A 21,204-nucleotide genomic window follows, 5' to 3' on the forward strand; every position below is an offset into this window, starting at 1 on the left:
GATCCTCATGTATTTCAACAGTTGACAGTGGCTTGGGGGACTCCAGACATAGATCTGTTCACTTCTCCACTAAATTTCCAACTGCCAAAGTTTTGCACAAAGATGTTTCACCCAAAAGCTTGGAAAGTGGATGCTCTATCATTCAGTTGGAACAACCTTCACGTCTATGCCTTTCCTCCTCTGCCTCTCCTTCCCAAGGTGCTCTTGAAGGTCAGACAGGACAAGCCCTGCATGATTCTAATAGCTCCAGATTGGCCACGACAGCACTGGTACCCTCTGCTGAGGAGTTTAGTACGGGAGCCTCCTTGGCCTTTGCCATCAATTCCACACCTTTTGTCCCAGGCAGGCAATCATTTCCTCAATGTCAGGATACAGTCCCTGCCTCTGACAGCCTGGCATATTCTGTTCTAGACCCTGGGGAGTTGCAGCTTCCTCAGCAAGTTTTGAATGTCATTTTGGAGGCCAGACGGCCTAGTACAAGGAAAGTTTATGCTGATAAATGGAGGAGATTTTTTCTTTGGAGCAAAGCAAAGAGCTTTGATGTTTCAGTGCCTAATTTGAGTGTTTCACTTCAGTATCTTACAGAATTATTAGACAAGGGTTTGTCTTTCTCCTCTGTAAAAGTTCATGCTGCAGCCATTTCTGCTCACTATGACTGTGACCCTCCATTATTCTCTCATCCTTTGTTTAAGCAATTTCTTAGAGGGGCAAAGAACATAAGACCCCCATGTAGAGCTCCTACTCCTTCCTGGGATCTCAATTTTGTGTTGGAAAAACTCACTTTACCTCCTTTTGAACCTGCAGCTACATCTGAGTTGAAGTTTTTGTCTTGGAAGACTGCTTTTTTGTTGGCCATTACGTCTGCTAGAAGGGTATCTGAATTACAGGCTCTAATGGCAGTTGAACCCTTCCTGATATTTCATAAGGATAGGGTATCCCTGCGTACTAACCCTACTTTTATGCCTAAAGTTGTTTCAAATGTGGCCTTAAACCAATCTATTCATTTGCCTACTTTTTATGCTCATCCCCAAAATAAAGGGGAAAAAATTTTGCACTCTTTGGATATTCACAGGCAGTTACGTTATTATTTGAGCAGAACTAAAGGGTTCAGGCAGTCTCAACAGTTATTCATTTCTTTTGCCTTGGGTTCACAAAGGAAACCTGTTTCAAAACAGACTATTTCTAAGTGGATTGGCCATTGTATTGCTTTTTGTTATTCTCATCATGGTAAGGAGGTTCCGGCTGGAATCAGACCTCATTCCACTAGAGCGACTGCCACTTCTACTGCTTTTTTAAGGGGAGTAGCTACTAAGGATATTTTGGAGGCAGCTACTTGGAGTTGAGTGCACACTTTTTCTAAACATTACCATCTACCTCTTTATTCCAAATCTAGGGCTGGGTTTGCCACTGCAGTTTTACAGGGCATGTTAGCAGCTCCTAATGCTATCTGATTTTACCAACCTCCCTTTACCTTTGCTTTGGGATTCTACCCACAGGTTATGACTGCAGCAATGTGAGATGAAGAACATAGTACAGTTTTGTACCTACCATAAATGTAGATGTTCGAAGATCCACATTGCTGCAGTCCAATTTTCCCTCCCTCCTTCCCCTCTGTAGTTTGGGGTGACTGTGTGGTTTGTGGTGTACCTATTGTTGCTATTTTGGTGATTGGGTATTTTTCTATTTTTGGCTATGGCCTTTCTTTTTAAGGCCTTCTGACATCTGGGGCAAGAAAGACTGAGGATATGGCGTCGGTCATGCGCTTTAGTACCACGGCGTACTGACGTCAGATCTGAGCGACCATGACCGACGCCAGCCTAACACTTTGGTATTCGGGCCGACCGAGGACAGCGGACTACCCACAGGTTATGACTGCAGCAATGTGGATCTTCGAACATCTACATTTATGGTAGGTACAAAACTGTACTTTTTCAAATCTCTACTGGTTAATGTGTTACCATTTTGAAATCTGGTTGTTTGGTGTGAGACCTGTTGATCCAGAGTGCTATAATTTGTTTGGTGGCAGAAAGTTCCAGAAAGTCATATGTTGTTAATGCTGGGTTTATCTCAATAACTGCTTTGCATCATAGTTGTCACTCACTCATTCCACTCCATACTCACTCACTTGCTTCCTCATTCCCCTAACAATCATTCACTTTTCTAATGCATTGCTGGTGTGTCTCGTGGTGGTAGTGGATTTAGTGAGGCAGATTAAATTTCCTATTCCCATCCACAAATTCCAGACAGTCCCAATGGATTCCCAGATGTTTCCAACATGTGTCAACCTCTTATCTTTAGAATCAAAGATAAAGCCAAAAATCATCAGAGAGAAAGGCTCACTCACTAACAGTCTCTCACTCATTCACTCACTTGCTCGCACACTCTCTCACTCGTTTACTCACTCATTCAGTTACTCATTCACTCAATCACTCACTAGCTTATTCACTCACTCACTCACTCACTCACTCACTCACTCACTCACTCACTCACTCGCTCGCTCGCTCACTCACTCACTCACTCACTCACTCACTCACTCACTCACTCACTCACTCACTCACTCACTTATCCAAGCCCTCACTTGCTCACTCATTGACTCATTCATTCACTTTCTGCTTTTTCTGGTGTAGTTTGTGTTGAAGGCAGATTAAGCAGGGCAGTCCCAAATCTTCACATGGAGCTTATTTTTTGATACTCTTTTTGACAAAATTGTATACCTACAAAAAGGACATTTGTGAAGTAGATCAGACTGCTTAAGCCATTTTCTCTTCATTTTCTGCAAATAAATCCTCCATTGAATTAACATAGAGCAAATGATCATTCTGTGTATGTATATATGTATATGTATATATAATATATGGGTTCACTTTATAACATCGAAATACTGAAATGTCGAATTTCAGTATCTTGAAGCTATAAAGTCGAATGTTCAAAATAGCGAATGTTCACAATCGCGAATTTGACGTATGTCGAAAATATGTCGAATTCGCGGTTATGAAGTTGCGCTATGTAATGTCCAGGTTTGGGTTTTGTTGGTGCGCGGTGCCGTGTTTGGATGTAGGTGTTATGTCAGGTAAGTGAGTGTTTTGTAAGGGTTTTGAGTAGGAGTTAGAGTGTGTGTGAGGGATTGGAGAATGTGCGTGTGTGAGTGAGCTTTGTGTTGTGTTTGTGCGATCTCGGAGTTAGTATATATAAGTAGGGGGGGGTGGGGGGTGCAGGGTGGCTTGCCCCCCTGCTTATGTGTGTGTGAGTTGTGTATGTGTGTTGTTTTTTTGTTTATGTTGTGATGTGGGTGTTTTGTTGTATGTTTAGTGTAGTGTGTGCGGTGTTTTCGGTTATGTGGTTTCGCGGTTTTTGTTTGTCGGTGTTTTGTGGATTCGGTTTTATAATCTCGAGATACTGAAATTCGATATTTCAGCATTTCGAGGTTATAAAGTGAATCCAATATATATATATATATATATATATATATATATATATATATATAACATATGCAATTATTAGGAAAAGCAGTTCCAGTAGAGCAGAAGAAAAGAAAGTAAATATCTTCCTGACGGTTATTTGTTTCATTGACAACACAGAGACTTAACACAAGGTCATTTAAAAGTAATTGATTTAGCAGGTTTCTCCCTGTTGTTTATTTGAACTGACAGATATTGTATTTAATGGCATAAGCTCTTATTTGTTTAATTGCATTAACTATTTATTATTTTGAATGTTATGATGTGTTGTGACTTCTGAACAGTGCCTCATGTGTTCAGCAAAATGTATTGTATGGATAATGCTTACTACTTATTTTGTATGTCAGTCATTCTGTTTAAAAGAAGATTATTTTCAGTCCTAAATTCTGCTCTTTGTTATGTTTTGAGACTTTTTAAATGTCTCTGCCAAGAAAAGTTAGTGTCAGTCTGTTGTCTGTCACCCCTCTATGCAATTTTTAATTTAGCATAGTTTTTTTTTTTTCAGCAAGCATATTTCTGGATTAAAGTTTTTTTTTTTTTTTTTGTAGGTAACAAAAGCCAAATAATGTAGTGACATAATTCTGTAGTTGTTTACAATTTTATCTGCAGGCCACACCAAATTTACTTAGAATCTGTAAACCCCAAAGAGACCAAGCCCGCAGTTCTGTATTATTATGTTTTTTTTTTTCAATGTGAGGAGGAGGCATTGACATTTTTAATATCCTTCAGGCTTTTCTTCAACTACCATGCACTTTTCAGTTTTGGCTATTTCTTTTAAATCTCTGTTTTTTCTCTTCTTGAGAAAAAAAATACACAGACGTTTGGCAAATAACTCCTTGTTAAATGAAATATTGCTTGACAGTGAAATAGTATGATTCATGTCAGCACTGAACCCAGGCCTCTGAAATAAGATTCAGATATTTTGTCACTGAACTGCCTATCAATATAAATAAATGTTTAAGTTTATATGTATGTCCAGATGCTGAGGAGATTCTACATCTGTACATGGGACTGATGGGACCTCACTATGAATAGTGTGGATGGTTCTGGCAATTTTAATGTTACAAAACGTAAAGGGTTAGTGAAAGGTTATGAACACAACAATAATATACAGTCAGGGTGAGTCTGTGTCTTGACAGTGGGGTAAAAATCCTTATTGTAGCTAGCTTGGAGGAAATGAGAGTCAACAGGGGTATGAGTATGATAGACAAAGCTGAGTAGATTATAGTTTTGAGCAAGGATGCTTGAGATAGAGCAGGTCATGATTACATTAGGAGTTGTTCTTGAACATACTGAGGAATCATTATTTTATGGTGTAAGGGCTTCACCGGCAGAATGCCTTTCTACAGCAGAAGTGATCAAAAGAGAAATGAACAGGTAAATGAGGATGGAGCAATAAAAGCAGGGCTGGGAAAAGAATACAAGGGCTAGCTGTATTATTGGTTGAACTCAGTAGCCTTAACACACCCCTTTTTGCAGATGTGCTCATATCTCAAGTTGTTTCTTATTGATGTCTGTGTAGGCATGCTAAAAGCAGAAGCTAGGACTTGAACACTGAAATGTTTCAATACAATTTATTTGCTGCCACAACTTTACAAATTTACCTTACTGTGTACAGATTCTTCCCAGTATGATGATCTCTTTTCGGTCATGTGGTTTAGGTCTGCAATGCACACTTCGGTCATTGTTGTATTTCTTTATGATTCTATTCTGTTGGTGGCCAGAAGGTCACCTTGTCCCTTTGAAACAATGTGATACAGTGTCACCTAGCAGACCTTGTAATGGTAATAGTGCAAGATGTGTATAAATTGCTCAAATCATTCCAGACAGAATACTGCAAGATGACTTATGCCTGTCTCTAGAAACAAAGTGAACATTTCCTATAGGCGGATGGATTTCATTTTAGAGGATATATTTATGGACCCTGGCTTTACCCCTAAATTGATACATTTTCTAAAGGTAAAGAATTCCCTGATTCCATCTATATTTGGCATCCCAAAGGTGCACAAATCTATACTGGATCCCTCCTTGAGACAGATTGTGATGATCAGTTCATACTAGTTCATACTCTAGTACTAGGCTAACTGCCTTTTTGGGCCACTTTAAGCCTAGCCATTTACCCCATATGAGAATCAAACCCTGCACCTTGTGTCTGTAAGGTAAACACCTTAACTATTATGCCAACCATCCACCTTGTCTTAATTGGCTCCTGCCATTTGCTGAGAAGTTTAGGGGAATGTAAATTTGACAATGAAGTTGTATTTTTAAGTATTAATGTAAAAAAATACTAGTTATTCCCCATAACCTAGGAACTGAGTGGTATGTGGAGGTTTTAACAACTGGTATTACTCTGTCTAATAATGAAATTAATATTATTTCAGCATTCATAGAAATGGTTTTGCAAAACAACTTTGTTTATTTTGAGGGTGAGTACCATATGTACAGGAGTAGCGATGGGGGCTGAGTCTGCATCAGCATTTGTTGACATCATTTTATGGTGGTGGGAGGTAAACTTTATTTTTACCTCCAGATAATATGAATTTATATATAAATATTTTCTTTTTTTTTGATGGCATCTTGATTGTATGAAAGAAGATAAGGAAAATGTTGTTAGATGTATTAATTATATTAAAAAGACCACCTCTTTTTTGTCTTTTGCATATAAGGTGGATGATGAAAGTTGCAACTCTTTGGATGTCAATTTTATAAGAATAAGGGTGGTGATAGGTTTGAATCTAAGATTTTTAGGAAAGCAACATATTCCAACTGTTACCTTTATTATAGCAGCCAACACCCACACTGGCAAAAAAAAAAAAGATTTTGATTAAAGGGCAGATAATGAGGTTGTCCCATTTAGTATCAGACAATATTATTTTTGAGAGGGAAATGAACTCCATTAAGAGTATCTTTCTAGACAGAAAATATCCAATTTCTATGATTGATAGTATGGCTGAGTATGTATTGAGTAATAGATATAAACACTATTAGCTGATCTTACAATTTCCCAATTTTACTCTTAGCAACAATAAAATTGAAAATGACAGGTGCGTGGCTATGGTGTTATTGTATAATAATGATAGTTTGCATATAAGAAACATTATTTAAAAAAATGGAAGGGCATTTTCAAGCTTTTAATCTAACATCAAAGTTATGGACTACCCCTAGTATAATATACAGGAAAAGTAAGAATTTGAAATCTTATTTTGAAAGCAGTAAAAAGAGTGGATTATGGAAGCGTGATCAAGAAAAGGGAATGAAGAAATGTGGGGCATGTGCCCAGTGTAGATACATTAATGGCAGTGTTAATATCACACTAGGAAGTTACTGAAGGGTTATAACTACCAATGGTAGATGTGACAAAAGTGATACTGCCAGCCCAGCTAACTGGAATTTTGTAAATGATTGTATGTCATTGGTGAATATTGAGGTGATTTGTATGGGATGCTTGTGTTACAAATGTATTAAAACTGTATGTCATTTGTATATCAAACTGCTTGTACAGACACGTGTTGAAAAGGGTATTTGCAGAGTGCTGTTTAAAATGTAGCCACAGTGTGCTCTACTGGAAGAGAACAGAAATGTGCATGCACTATTGTAACTGTTTAAATATATAGATATATTTTAACAGTGAAAACTGGAATACAGAAGGTTGACTTCAGAAAAATAATTGAAATTAAATTACTTTATGGCTAGGCCATAAAAGATGGTATATTTCAGTTTTCAATACAGCAAGAGACACAATGTCTGTACTAGGAAACTTTCTGTATTGTTTTTAGGGTGAAGTAATCACTAGTCTTGAAAGCATGAAGGAATGTAATTGTTTTATGACTTCCAGTATCTGCCAGAGATCTGAGGAGAAGCCCTTGTCTGTACTATATGTTTACAGGTACATTCTAAATACTGCCAGCTTCATCAATGGTTGTTTCGCCTGGGAACTAACAGTCAGATGACAAGACATTATGTCATTCTGCAAGTTATTCCAGGAGTAATATTTGAGATATCAATTTGAGAAGTCTGTTAGTGAGACAGGGCATTCTGCATTCTGTCTTGGACCTGACAACAACTAGAAGATCCATTTACCACATCTGCCTTGCTCTGTTAGTAAGTTCCTAGATTATAGCATGATTCTCTTAGATTCAGTCAGGAATATAGTAAAGCTTAGTTTAAATATTTTTCTTTATTTATTTGAGACTGTCTTGCAATGTTGTTTTAAATATTTCCTATGGTTTTAAACTCTGATGTCACTGTGAATATAATATTTAGTATTGTCTTGTTCTTGTATTATTTATTATTAAATATAGTTAAACCTTTCATTGTGGCTGATCTTTGCAGAGATATTTAAGTTTTCAGAGTACTTGCATATTTATTTGGTGACACTGTGTGGGCCACTCCTAATAGCCTTGCTCTTGGTCAAACTATCATTTGTGTAAGTATTAATATTACACAGTAAGATTGGACACATTTTGTTAAGGGCCTTAAAGCAGCTGATAAGGAGTGACTTGTGGCAATAGTAACTACCTTATAGTCTGGACAGAAGGGGTCATAGCTAGTAAACCTGTGTCAACCTTTTCCAGGTGTGTGTGTGTGTGTGTGTGTGTGTGTGTGTGTGCGTGTGTGTGTGTGTGTGTGTGTGTGTGTGTGTGTGTGTGTTAATCAAACCTCAAAGAGTATGTGTGTTTGTGTGTGTGTGTGTGTGTGTGTGTGTGTGTGTGTGTGTGTGTGTGTGTGTGTGTGTGTCAGCTACTTGTGCAGAAACACAAAACACTTAATTCGACAGAGAGGGTGCTGGAGGACTTAGCTTGGTCACTCAACTGATATCTCAACTCTATAGCTGTGCCAGTGGGGAGTCTTACTGGGGATGTGAAGAAGAGTGAGAGACCAGCCCTGGACTGACTGTGGTCTCTGTGTGCTCTTAAGGGAAATTGCACTTGATGCAGAGAGCTGTATCTGGAAATACTGCGTGTGTGACTTGTCATCCTCCCAGTGTACATCCCCCACTGTTCCCAGTGGTGAGGCTGAAGCTCCTTGATTACTGGGCCAGTGGTGGGGTGTCACAGTAGACATGATTGTAATACTAAAGGGGTGATTTATGTAGCCACCTATGCATCTTGCTCCACGTTTTATGTGGGGAGAACTGAACATAAGCTTAGGAATTGTATTTATCAACATTTGCATGCAGTTAAAAATGGGACTCTAGAACTGCTTTATTTAAACATGTTTTGCTATGTAAGAATTATAAAACATTTGTGTTTTATAGTTTGGAGAAGGTGACACCTAATATGGGTGGGATTTGATCTTCTTACCTGGAATATAAGTACTGGCAACTTTTGGTCAATATAGTTCGATTATCTGTTATTATAACAATGTATCTATAAGTAGAGCTTTAGCTTTAAGGGCTGACAAACCATGGACATTTCCTAGGAATCAGCCTTATTTAAAAATGTAATTTTGCAGCAGAAGGCTTTGAACAAGTCCTCAAAGTTTTTAATGTATTGTAAAGGTTTTTGTATTTGTTGTTTTGTTATTTTAAACATGGTGTGATTTATTATTTTTTATTAATCAAATGTAAAAGAGGGGCATTGCATGAGAGATGATTTTTTTTTGTGAAATGTGATCAGATGGACACATATCTTTAAATATTGGGTTAGAAGTGTGTTGAGTATCTGATGAAGTTCTGTTGTGATAATGAATGAAAGTGCTTATTTTATTAAAACTGTATGTTGATGTCATTTCGCTCAGGTCAATGTCTTTTTTGCTTTAAGGTTTATAGGATGAAGCTTAATACAAACTCATAGTCTTTAACTCGGTATTCTGCACTGTCTGACCATGTTGGAAAATTCTAGAATAATGGTCTGGTTCATGTGCGCCAGAACATGTTACAAAGCAGAAGTTTTCCACCACCTGGGAAGAGCCTGTACCTTTAGAAAGTGCCCTGAAATGCCTTATTGTAATTATGATAGTGCCTATTTTCATTGTATGTGTTGTTAGAGCTTAATAAATGTAATCTGAGCATTTGTGTTTCAATAGTTTCATCTACATTCATTTACTGCTAAATCAAAATCAATTTGTCTTTCTACTCACTTCATAATTGCTTTTTAGTAGATGTAAAGTCATGGGCGCAACAGGCCTATATGTACATTTGGAGACAGCACTGACTGAATTTCTTCTGTGTCTTGTGCGTTTACCATTTGCAGCCATCTAGCTGACAGTATTGTGCAAGGACTGGTCACTATTTTCTGTGGCTACTGGTAAAGATAAGACACTGAATTTGTCCCCTTCCCCTGGCCCAAACTCAGCAATCAACATCATTTCCAGAGCTCATTTTCTTGAAGCACCACCACAGCTTCACTGGCATGGAAGGACAAGACATTTTAATTGCTTAGCTGTCCAGGACTGGTCACTGCTAAAAACATAAATGCATATTGCAAAATGACAAACGCGTGGAAATATTATACCCTTGTCTCAGTACAGTACCACTGAGCTACTGGGCTTAAAATATGGAGATTAAGGTGTCCAGTAGTAACTTTTTGGCAGCAAATGTTACATTCAGCCCTAAACTAACAGTCTGTTGATTTGGTGAGGATGCCACTACTTGAGAATAATGGGATGCTAATGCCTGCGTCTTTGCTGTCAATTTCATAGTCTGAATTTTAGCGGTGCTAATTAACAACTGAATATGATGCAATTTATAATGGGTATTTCTTGCGTATGAATACAAAAGTGATTTTTATAATATGCAGCTCAGACTATGGGCAAGGAAGTGGGAAAAACAAGGAAGTGTTTACTAAGAGCAGTCAGTGCCTGTGTTTGTGTTAGGAATGCAGCCATCAAGGGCTAGAAGTGAGCATCACAAAGAGAAGCAGGGAGTAAATAAATCCATAATGAACACTCTAGATCCAGTTGGGGTACCTTTTTTGGTAGTAGATTCAACAGCAAACTGCCTCCAGGTTCTCTTAACATGAGCTAGCAACAAAAAACAAGTTTAGTCATGGCTGCAGTAGGGAAGGAGAGAAACATTCTTTTTAAATACTTTTTCTTTTTAAAGTGTAACAAATGTTTGATGAGCAGTACACAGGAGGAGAAAAACAGATCATAGCACCATATATTACTGACAGGAGACTACAATAACTATAGTTTTAATCATCCTTGATTTATTTGCATCATAATGACTTTGTTTTCTCACAGAAATTCTGGAATAGGTACAGTCTAATAAGCTTTCCTTTAAATGTACGTTTGTGTGTGTGTGTGTGTGTGTGTGTGTGTGTGTGTGTGTGTGTGTGTGTGTGTGTGTGTGTGTGTGTGTGTGTGTGTGTCTGTATGTGAATCCATTCCAGTACAGCCCTTCAGTAAACATGCTCCTCTGTCCGTTATCATAACATTACATTTAGCTGCTACTAGCCCAGCAGGTTTGCTCTGGAAGACATTCTTGTTAGTGTCTATTAACATATAACATGTATAGCTCAATAAAAGTCGATAGGATGGGTAATCCGAGGAACATCAAGACAATCAAAGTAACAAGAACAAAAAAAGAACAAACTGTTAAAAAGTTTTCACATTGGCTTTCTTTTGGCAGGTTGAAGTGCTCACCTCCCTAAAAGCTCTGAACAAGTTTGTTGAAAGTGGACAGCTGACTCGAGACCTAGAGGGAACTTTTCCTTATTGCCACACTGCTTGGGTACAGTTCTGCATGGTATGTGTATTATTGAGAGAATTTTCTTAAAATTATTTTTCTTCAGAGTAATCATACATGATGTGTTTCCTTAACCACTTTTATTTTTTTCATGCATTTTTCTAAATATTGATTATGTTATTAAAGTGCTACAATAGGAAAAGCACTGAAATGTGCATTTACATCAGTGCTTATGCCTATAAATTAGGTGGAGAACAGACAGAGGTATGAGCAATATCGAGTAAAAAAACAGCTCTCATTCGCAATGCCATAGGTCAGGTATGGTCAACATTGAGAATGCATGGACCACTCACTTCTTTAACCTTGTCCAGTGTCACTTGTCATCCTAAATGCAAGTTCATGCCCTTTGTCATGAATAACTTTCCAAAGGGGTTCGCAGTTAGGATTCTTAAATGACAGCCCCTTTGGAAAGTTCTTCATGACAAGGTGCATGAATACTCAGGTCTTGGTGTTAAACCCTGAATCCATGTTTATGAGTAAGCTTTACTCTTGTCCTGATCCTCCTGTTACATTGCTCCCCTTTTGTAATAATGTTGCCTATTTTCATGTCATATTTGAACAGATTAACCATGTTTTTCATGTTCTATGTCCACTTTAAAGATACCAGATAATAGCATATCCAGAGCTGTCCATTAATAGCCCTTTGTCATTAGTTTCTTGAATTATATAATACCTTATCACCATTGTCATATGTCCACAGACACCCTAATCTAGGTCTCTTTCCACCTCTGAAGGAATAGACCTGAAGAGTTGCTGAAATTCTAATGAACCATACTGTTCAGGTGTCCTCCCTCTCCCTTAACAGTTGTCTAATCTTATTATTAGAAAGCATGGACTGACAAGAATTAACATCCATGGAATTACTGTGAATGAAATCATGTAAGCTTTTTGCCTTAAGGGAATAAATGACAACCCACTGGAAAATGTCATCTTCACCTGGACAGAATGACAACCCCTATTTTAAATGGCAATCTCTCAATCTGTCAGCACAATGTCATACTCAGAAGATAAATTGGACAACCTCACCAGTGATCTGTCCAGTAGCCTGGTAATTTGCTTAACCCTACAGGAGAAAAACCTTAGGGTTCCTTGATCCCCATCACTTCTTTCAGTTCATTAGTTACCTCTTCATCTGAGGGTTCCCTATTGACTTTTGTCTGCCCTTATCCCATCTATTAAAATTGGTATGCACTAAACATTCATTCTAGTGATGACCAGTGCAATCTGCTTAATTTTCTGTCTTAGACTGACCTTAGAGTGTCTTCACATTTGTGCACCAAGCTTTTGCTGGATTATGACAAGAAACTATCCCCAGAATTCAGCAAGCTCTGCATGGTGGGCAGGAATAGTGCAAGAGCTGCTGCACCCAATATGGCCGCAGAATGATCCAGAAAAGAGCTCCTGGCACATGCACAAGTGTTCCTACACTATTCCTGAAATTTCCACAAATTCCACAATTCCCAAGTGGCACCCCTTCATTTCCGATTTTTTTTTTTTCACGCTTGTAAGCTGATGTCATCATGTGCATGATAACGTCAGCTCCGTCAGGGCTACCAGCTTGTCGGAAATGAGCTCAAAGAGCTCACTTCCAGCTGGCTGTTCAAATGCTACACCTTAGTAATTATTTTCACTCGGAAGAGCCTTTGTGTTCTTTTGTAGCATAATGCCTCTTAATCACTTCGTAACTGATTTGCTGTTCACAATGCTATATTATTTTTTGCCGGTTTCGAGACCACTGAGTTACTCATGAAACAAAAACTGTTATGGGTTTGTCCTGTAAGCATGACATTTCCCAAAACACACAGAATGTCCTGTTTGCCTATTATGTCATTTGGAATCCCCCCGACAACAACACCCATTAGGCTACTGTAGTAAAAAGCTGGGCGGAGTCTGAGTGACATTGGAAAACTCAGTGGCTGCTTCCATGACTGTTTGAGGAACCAGGGATTATTTTTGGGGTTGTGTGTGTGTGTGTGTGTGTGTGTGTGTGTGTGTGTGTGTGTGTGTGTGTGTGTGTGTGTGTGTGTGTGTCCGTGTGTGAAAATGCACCCATTTTAATACACCTGGAGGCTAGAGGTACTCAGGCTCAAACACTGTACCTTTGTTACAGGGTTAAAAGAGCCTAAAGTCCCTAAAACACCTGGAGGTTAGAGGTACTCAGGCTCATACCCTGTACCTTTGTTACAAGGTAAAAAGAGCCTAAAGTCCCTAGCCACCACCACTTGTGCATTTGCCCAGGTTTTTTGTGCTAAGAGATTGAGAGCTATGGTGAGAGCTGAATTTGTATTCCCCCCATTATTGACTTTGTCCAGGTTTTTTGTGCAAGGAGGTTGAGAGCTATGATGAGAAGTGAGAACTGAATTTGTATTCCCCCATTATTGGCTTCTTATCCAGTTTTTTGTGCTAAGAGGTTGAGAGCTATGGTGAGAAATGAGAACTGAATTCACTAAATGATAGCCATTTAAGTTTCAGTCTTCCTATCTTTCAGGAAACAGCTGGTTTGGCATAGTGGTATGTTGCTCTGACTGTAGTGCACAGGGTCCTGAGTTCAATACTTGCCAGTGAAATGCATGGTGGTAACACAACATTTTATCTAGCAACTTTCCAAAATTTTACAAGCAATGTTTAAAATGTGTCCCTGCTGGTTTTTGGCCTTTTGTCCCCCCCCCCAAAAAAAACCCTGAAATTGAAAATAAGTGCGAGAAGCTGTGCAAGATGTCTATGGCTTACACTGCTGTCATTCTATTTATAGTGTGGGTGTGGAAGTAGACTTTTATGATGGAAATGTTCTGAATTGGGCAGTTTTGTCATTATTGGTTCATGCATTTTCTTTCATTGCCTACAGTACAGCCTACTGGAAAAATGTTCAAACAATAAATTTAAAATGTGCTCTGTCTAGCAAGTGTGCTGTATTATACAAGGAATATAATTTAATAAAGTCAGGAAGGTGTATCAAAGAAAAGAACACATGTATGTTTCTTGCTTTGAGTGTAAGGGGCCAATGATTTGAAAACAGCCCAAAGGTAACCTTTATCCGCCAGTGGCCAGAATGCATTTTCTTTGGATGGGGTGTGGGTTTCAATGCTGTTTCATGTGAGTTTCGAGGGAAGAGATGTTTTAATGCCAAGTCTATTTTCATTGTGAGTCACTACTGCTTTGTTTAGCAGATGTCTATTAGTGTTTGTGCATTGTGCTATAAAATGTAAAAATAAAATCCAAATAATCATTGTAGAAGTAAAGCAGTATGCACACATTAGTATTTATGGTAAATGGGGCGAAATAGCCAGGTAATGGGACATTGGAATAGCTGCAGGGGGACTCTGGTGCCATATTTTGGTTGTCTGTTCATCAGTTTGTGTTTGAAAGTTGGTATCCCACAATTCCATTGGAGTGGGTGGAGTTACATAATTATGTATATAAATTATATGTTAATCAGCATGCAGATTTGTACCTACTTTTCATGGACCTTGTCCAGATTTTTGATGTTTCCAGGTTGAGAGGTATGAAATGAGGTGAATTAGTGATCCAGGAAGCAGGGAGGCGTCTGTGCAGGAATAGTGTAACCTGCAGAAATGTATCCAGTTACTAACCGAATACGTTTCTGCAAATTACAAAACGGAGGCATGACAGCTCCAAAGAAAGCATGTATTCAATGGAGTAGGCATGCCAATGGCTAAATATATGGCCAATGGCATGATAAATAGTTTCAAAATTATAAAAAATAACTTTTATTATTTTTTGGCAGATTTTTGGCCGTTTAAGTATAGGGCAGTGGTGCGCAAATGGGATCGGGCCAAAAATAAGAAAAAAACTGGAAAATAAGCTTTTAAACCCAAATCAGCATTTTGCCATGATAGTCAATGGCATGCATAAAGCAGCAATACCAGGGAGTAGTGGTTGCTAAGGTAAGTGAGTGTGAGTGTGGTAACTATGAATTAACATTCTGTATTATGCAAATGAGGGGATCATTACTGACTCACAGATTTCCTCTCAATGCTAGTTTACACCCAGCCATGTAGGTGCAGCAATACAACAGTGCAAGTCTAAGAATGACTTCATAAGGGGGTGTGTCATGCCTGCTGTAAGCTCATTGGTGCTCTGTGGCTCGTATTTGCCCTTAGCTAAGCACAGCTAAGGAAGGGGGTGTGTCATATGTTCCTGAGCAATGTGTACATAGCCTAAATGGATGTGCATGCCACGTACCGGGTTTTAAACAAAAAAAAAAACAGGAAATAGCAGCTCTGTTCACATCTGAGCACTGGTTATGTGCGACATCTCTGGGCTTAAACAAGAAGCCAATGGGAAGGGAAAACAGCAGTAGGAAGGCAATCAAGGAGAACAAGCATAGCTGGCAGGTGGAATGTATCAGAACCAGCCAAATACAAATGCACCAGTCCAGCCCACTACTATAAACTATGCAAACACCTTTCAGACTGTTTTTTGGAGAAACAGCAGTAGGAAGGCAATCAAGGAGAACTAGCATTGCTGACAGGTGAAATGTATCAGAATCAGCCAATTACACATGGAACAGCCTAGAACACTACTATAAATTATGCAAACACCTTCCAGTCTGTTTTTTCCCCACAAACTCTACACCACCGGCATACACATATGGGGAAATTTTACCTGACAAAACTAACAACATGTTAGGGGCTGCTGTTGGTCTCATACATCCGTATGTGCAAGAGGCTGAGGGTGGTGAGGATGTGAATGCTGATCACCAACCCACAGTGAGGAGAAGGAGAAGAGTGTACAGACCCAGGGTAAGCTACCAGGGGCTACATGAGCTGGAGATAGTGGAGCACTATAGGGTGGACAGGGACATTCTACAGCAAATTGTTGAGCTGTGCCATGCCTCACACACAGAACCAACACAGGCTAACCCATCCCAGTGGATATCAAGGTATGTGTATGCTTAAGAATACTAGCAACAGGTACCTTCCAAAGGTCAACTGGGGATATCCTGGGGATCTCACAGGCATTAGCATCCAGGGTACTCCACCAGTTCCTGGATGCCATATCAGCACATGCCGGTGAGCACATATATTTCCTCAACACCCGTGAGGCGTTGACCAGAAATATGCATCTCCTCCACCAAACAGCAGAATACCCTGAGGTAGTGGGTGCTATAGACTGCACGCACATACACATCAAAGCACCACCTGGAGAGTGGGGTAGGGTCTACATAAACTGCAAGGGCTTTCCCCTCCATCAACTGCCAGGTCATGTGTGATTCCCGGAGCATTATCTTGAATGTGTATGCTGGCAGCCCTGGAAGCTATCATTACTCCCACATCTGGCATATGACACAGCTGTACCAGTCATTTGCCAGTGATGACATCCCATATGGCCACCTAGTGGGGGGTGCTGGTTACGCACTGGAGCCATGTGTAATGACACTCATCAGAAATGCACACACACCCAAACAAGAACTCCATAATGAGGCATATGCACAAACCAGAATCATAGTAGAGCATGTGTTTGGGATGCTCAAGTCACGGTTCTGCTGCCTGGACATATCCGGTGAAGCCTTGCAGTACTCTCCAGCTACATGTACACAAATGTTCATAGTATATGCCATGCTGCACAATATGATCCTGCGGAAACAGCTGCAGCAGGAACAGCATGGGGCAAGGTCACACAGCTCCCCACCATTGCCAAGGCCATCACAGGCACATAGTGGCTTGGAGGAGGAACTACCTGAGACTGCCCATGTAGGCAGAAGGAGGCATGCCCAGTATGCCCAGACCTAGGCAAAGACACAACGCATAGCACATACACTGACGTGGAAGGGACCCAGGGAATGACACCTCTCTCTGAGTCACAGGGATGCCAAACATGACAATACCTGTGCTTTGCCATGTACAGGGAGTGTACTATGTGCGTCCAACATAGTCAGCCCTCCAGCACCATCCTCAATACTGGCACAGACACAAGGAAAGTCAGTCTTCATATCAATTGCTGAATGGAGTAGTATGTTCTCATAGTTGTATCTATGGTATGGATGTGAGCATGCAAGGGAATCGGGTGGCTGAATGGGATGGCAGCAGATAGTGGACACCTATATGGGCAGCATGAAATCCATAACAAATACTTCTGTCAACATACTAGGCAGTACTAGACAAGGTGACAAATCCCACTGCAGTACATGTCGTGGCCCAAATGTGTGTCTATAGGACAATATTGTGTGAAAGTGGTCAGTGCTTGTAGGCATGGAGGGCTGTGTGTTGGTGGCCTATGGGGAGTACTGTGGATGATAGGGCCATGTTCTGACAACTGCAGTGCCAACCACAATGCTTCTCAGCAATACTCATGTCAGCAGTTATCCATACTAACTGTCCGGATGTCAATATCTGTCACTGTCTGAAAGATGGACATGCCATGAATGTGGGCCCATACATACACACAGTACACAGGTGGAAGTATCCTAGACAGAGTGCATAAAATGTAACTGTCAACTGCACATAACTTTGGAATTGTACATGCAGGTTAGCAGCATATTAGTTGTCTGTGTAGTATGGAATACTGATGTAGTCTGGACAATCACTGGCAGACCACAAAAGGCACAGTTATGAAGTAAAGAGAGACTACCTATGTCTCTGCACAAGGCAGCATAAGGGAAATGTCTCAGGTATATCTGTGGGTCAGTGGCAAGTAGCTTCCATATCACACATGCACTCAGCTCACCCCACCATCAGCCACAGGTTTATCACAGGCCATATCCTTGCTGTTGGGAATGAGTACAGTATGACCTCACTTCTGTATGGGAATACCCACAGAATGCACCATGCTGAAGAGGAGTCTTATGCAAGTCTGTCCCTAGCTGTAAGCAGCTTCCTGCATGAATCCGGACCAATGGGTCAATATGTACAGGAACTATTGCCATTAACACCTCAAACATTTACCCTGTCACCCCAGGGGAATCCACTGGCTCACAGCCTGGGAATGTAGGAGTGACAGAATGCACTGGCCTGCTACAGATAGCCTGCATTACTACCAAATGGCCTACAGTCTTCTGTCAAAGGCCTGTGCCTCACCCATGGTATCTCATGGGGTCCTTAATAACAAAGTAACACAGTCAACAGAACGCAAATGCAAGGCTATATTGACAAATACCAGTAGCATGCCCCCCATATCCTACAGCATGGACTGGGGGCCAATCCATAAATGCTAAACACCAAAAATCCACAAACAATGAACTGTTAAACTGAAATGGAACACAATAAAAGTCGGTCAAAAAGAGTTAGTGCTATTTATTATAAATTACACTTTCAGCTAGGACAGTGCCTAGCCTTCTTCAGACAAACAGTTAAAATATGGTAAACCAATGCCTTTTATCTAATCAAGTCAGTGATGTCATCAATTAAGCAATGTTGTTAGTAACCATAACAACATATTATCGCAGCCTACTTTTATGTAACAAGTTATAACTCATTAACTTATAATACAAGAAATGATGAACAAAACCATATATATTCCTATCTCATCTTATGTTTAAAAACACACTTATATGTGTAAACATGTTAAAAACTGAACTATACAAATTTAATAACAGCATACTCTACTTAAAACACTAAATCAAATTCATACTAAGTAAGTCAAATTCATAAAAATACTTATTAATTCCCTGGTTCTCCTTTATGTGAATATAAGGACTAAAAAGTACCTAATTAAACAAACGCTGCACTAACCAACCTTTAATCCCTGGTTAAACTGTCATATGCAAGAACTTTGTATATTTGCTTTGTATTCAGTTTTTATCTATTCAAAGTTAGGAGTTTCAACAGACTTTTAATGGAAATACTGTCATTAATCCCTGGGGGCATATGAGCCCTCGTTCTCACTTGCCACTTCAGTTCATCTATTTCGAGCAAAATTTGCCAAGGACCCCCCCCCCCCCCCCGAATGTTCTCAATTCTCTGTTGTAAAACTGTGAACCTAAAGGTGTGTGCGGGAAATTCAGAGCAGTGTTTGGCTAAAGCATTGTTAAAATCTTTCTTCTTTATTGCATAACAATGCTCATATATTCGCTGCCTAAAACGTCTCTCCGTTTTCCCAATGTAAAACACGTTACATGAATTACAACAAGCAGCGTAAATCACACCCTTAGATTCACAGTTGAATTTTCCTTTTATTTTGTATGTGTTGTGGTTCAAAACCACCTGGTTACCAACCAGAATGTGTTTACATTGTGAACATGAAACTCATTTAAACATCCCATTAATTCTCCCATAAGAATTCCTGCTATTAATGTTGCTCTCTAAGAGAGCTTTAAGATTTTGACCACATCTGTATACTATTCTAGGGCTAGAACCAAGAATTCTAGAAAGGGAATCATCATTTTTAATGAGGTCCCAATTTTTATTTATTACCTCTCTAATGGACCAAAAATCTAAAGAGAATGTATACAAAAAGCTGGCTTGATAACTTACATTGCCAGCTTTTTTATTTGGCAATTCATCAGATAGACTAGCCAATCCATTAAGGACTGAGTGAGAAGATGAGCTTGATTGTCCTTTTAATAAAGGAATAAAATAACCAACATTACGCGTGAAAACTACTTCTTTTTTTGTGTTGTTAACAAGTTGACTAGGATAGCCTCTTTTAATAAACATGTTACACAGATGGTCACTTTCTGTCTCAAAGTCTAATTCATCCGAAATCATACGGGCAGCCCTCACCATCTGGCCTTTGACCACCGCTTTCTTTTGTTGGTACAGGTAGTTGCTAGTAAAATGAAGGAAACAGTTTGAATACGTCGGTTTCCTATATATAGAACTTTTGTATCTACTATTAGCCTTGTCATTAACTAGCCAAATGTCCAAATAGTTGATCGCGGTTATACCTATGTTATAAGTAAACTTTAGAAAACTTGTGGTCCTGTTAATGTTGTCGATAAAGACTGGTATCATGGACAGTTCTCCATTCCAAATACAAAACATGTCATCCTGGTATCTAGTATACCAGGAGACATTGTTTTGAAATAGTTGGTATTTAAACAACAAGTTGTTTTCCCAATAAGCCATAGTGGCATTGGCGAAACTAGCACCACATGGAGAACCCATGGCCACACCAGTTTTCTGCAGGTAAAACATACCCTCAAACAACATAAAATTATTCTTCAAGACCATTTCAAGCAAGGTCTCAATTATATAAATGATATTATCATTTGCTTTCTTACTATGCAAAAATTCCCTTACCCATTGTGTGCCTAAATCCTGAGGGATCACTGTGTATAGATCTTTAACATCTATGGTTAAGAAATACACCTCAGGTTGGTATTCTAAGGAATTAATGTTTGTAAGAAAACTCCACAAGTCTTTGCAAATCTGTGGTTCGGTTTCAATAAAAAGCTTCAACAAACTGTCAACATATTTGGCACAAGTGTATGTGATTGAACCACGGCCATCAACTATTGGTCTGAAAGGGGGGGACTTTATGTCCTTATCGATCTTCGGACACCCAAACAGTACTGGTGTTTTGGGAGCTATCATATTTAAATATTGGTAAAGGTCAATGTTTATGGAACCTTCCACAAACAAGTCATCCAAGGTTGACCTTACCTTCTTGTAGACTACATTAACCTCATTGATTGTTACCTGAGTGTAACTGGGAGTGTTTAAATGTTCCATCAATTAATTGGGATGTTTAAATGTGGTTCATGTTCACAATGTAAACACATTCTGGTTGGTAACCAGGTGGTTTTGAACCACAACACATACAAAATAAAAGGAAAATTCAACTGTGAATCTAAGGGTGTGATTTACGCTGCTTGTTGTAATTCATGTAACGTGTTTTACATTGGGAAAATGGAGAGACATTTTAGGCAGCGAATATATGAGCATTGTTATGCAATAAAGAAGAAAGATTTTAACAATGCTTTAGCCAAACACTGCTCTGAATTTCCTGCACACACCTTTAGGGTCACAGTTTTACAACAGAGAATTGAGAACATTCGGGGGGGTCCTTGGCAAATTTTGCTCAAAATAGATGAACTGAAGTGGCAAGTGAGAACGAGGGCTCATATGCCCCCAGGGATTAATGACAGTATTTCCA

General features: G+C 39.4%; 1 protein-coding gene across 1 annotated transcript in view; it reads left to right on the top strand.

The window, feature by feature from the left end:
* KIAA1755 (KIAA1755 ortholog) overlaps window positions 1-21,204 on the top strand; it is a 986,731-nt gene that overhangs the window by 504,017 nt on the left and 461,510 nt on the right. Inside the window, exon 8 of the mRNA XM_044090195.1 lies at window positions 11,032-11,148. Within this exon, the coding sequence (XP_043946130.1) occupies window positions 11,032-11,148 (117 nt within the window). The remainder of the gene's footprint in view (window positions 1-11,031; window positions 11,149-21,204) is intronic.

Source organism: Protopterus annectens, chromosome 12.part0, assembly GCF_019279795.1.
Source record: "Protopterus annectens isolate FY-2018-M chromosome 12.part0, PAN1.0, whole genome shotgun sequence".
Classification (NCBI taxonomy): domain Eukaryota; kingdom Metazoa; phylum Chordata; order Ceratodontiformes; family Protopteridae; genus Protopterus; species Protopterus annectens.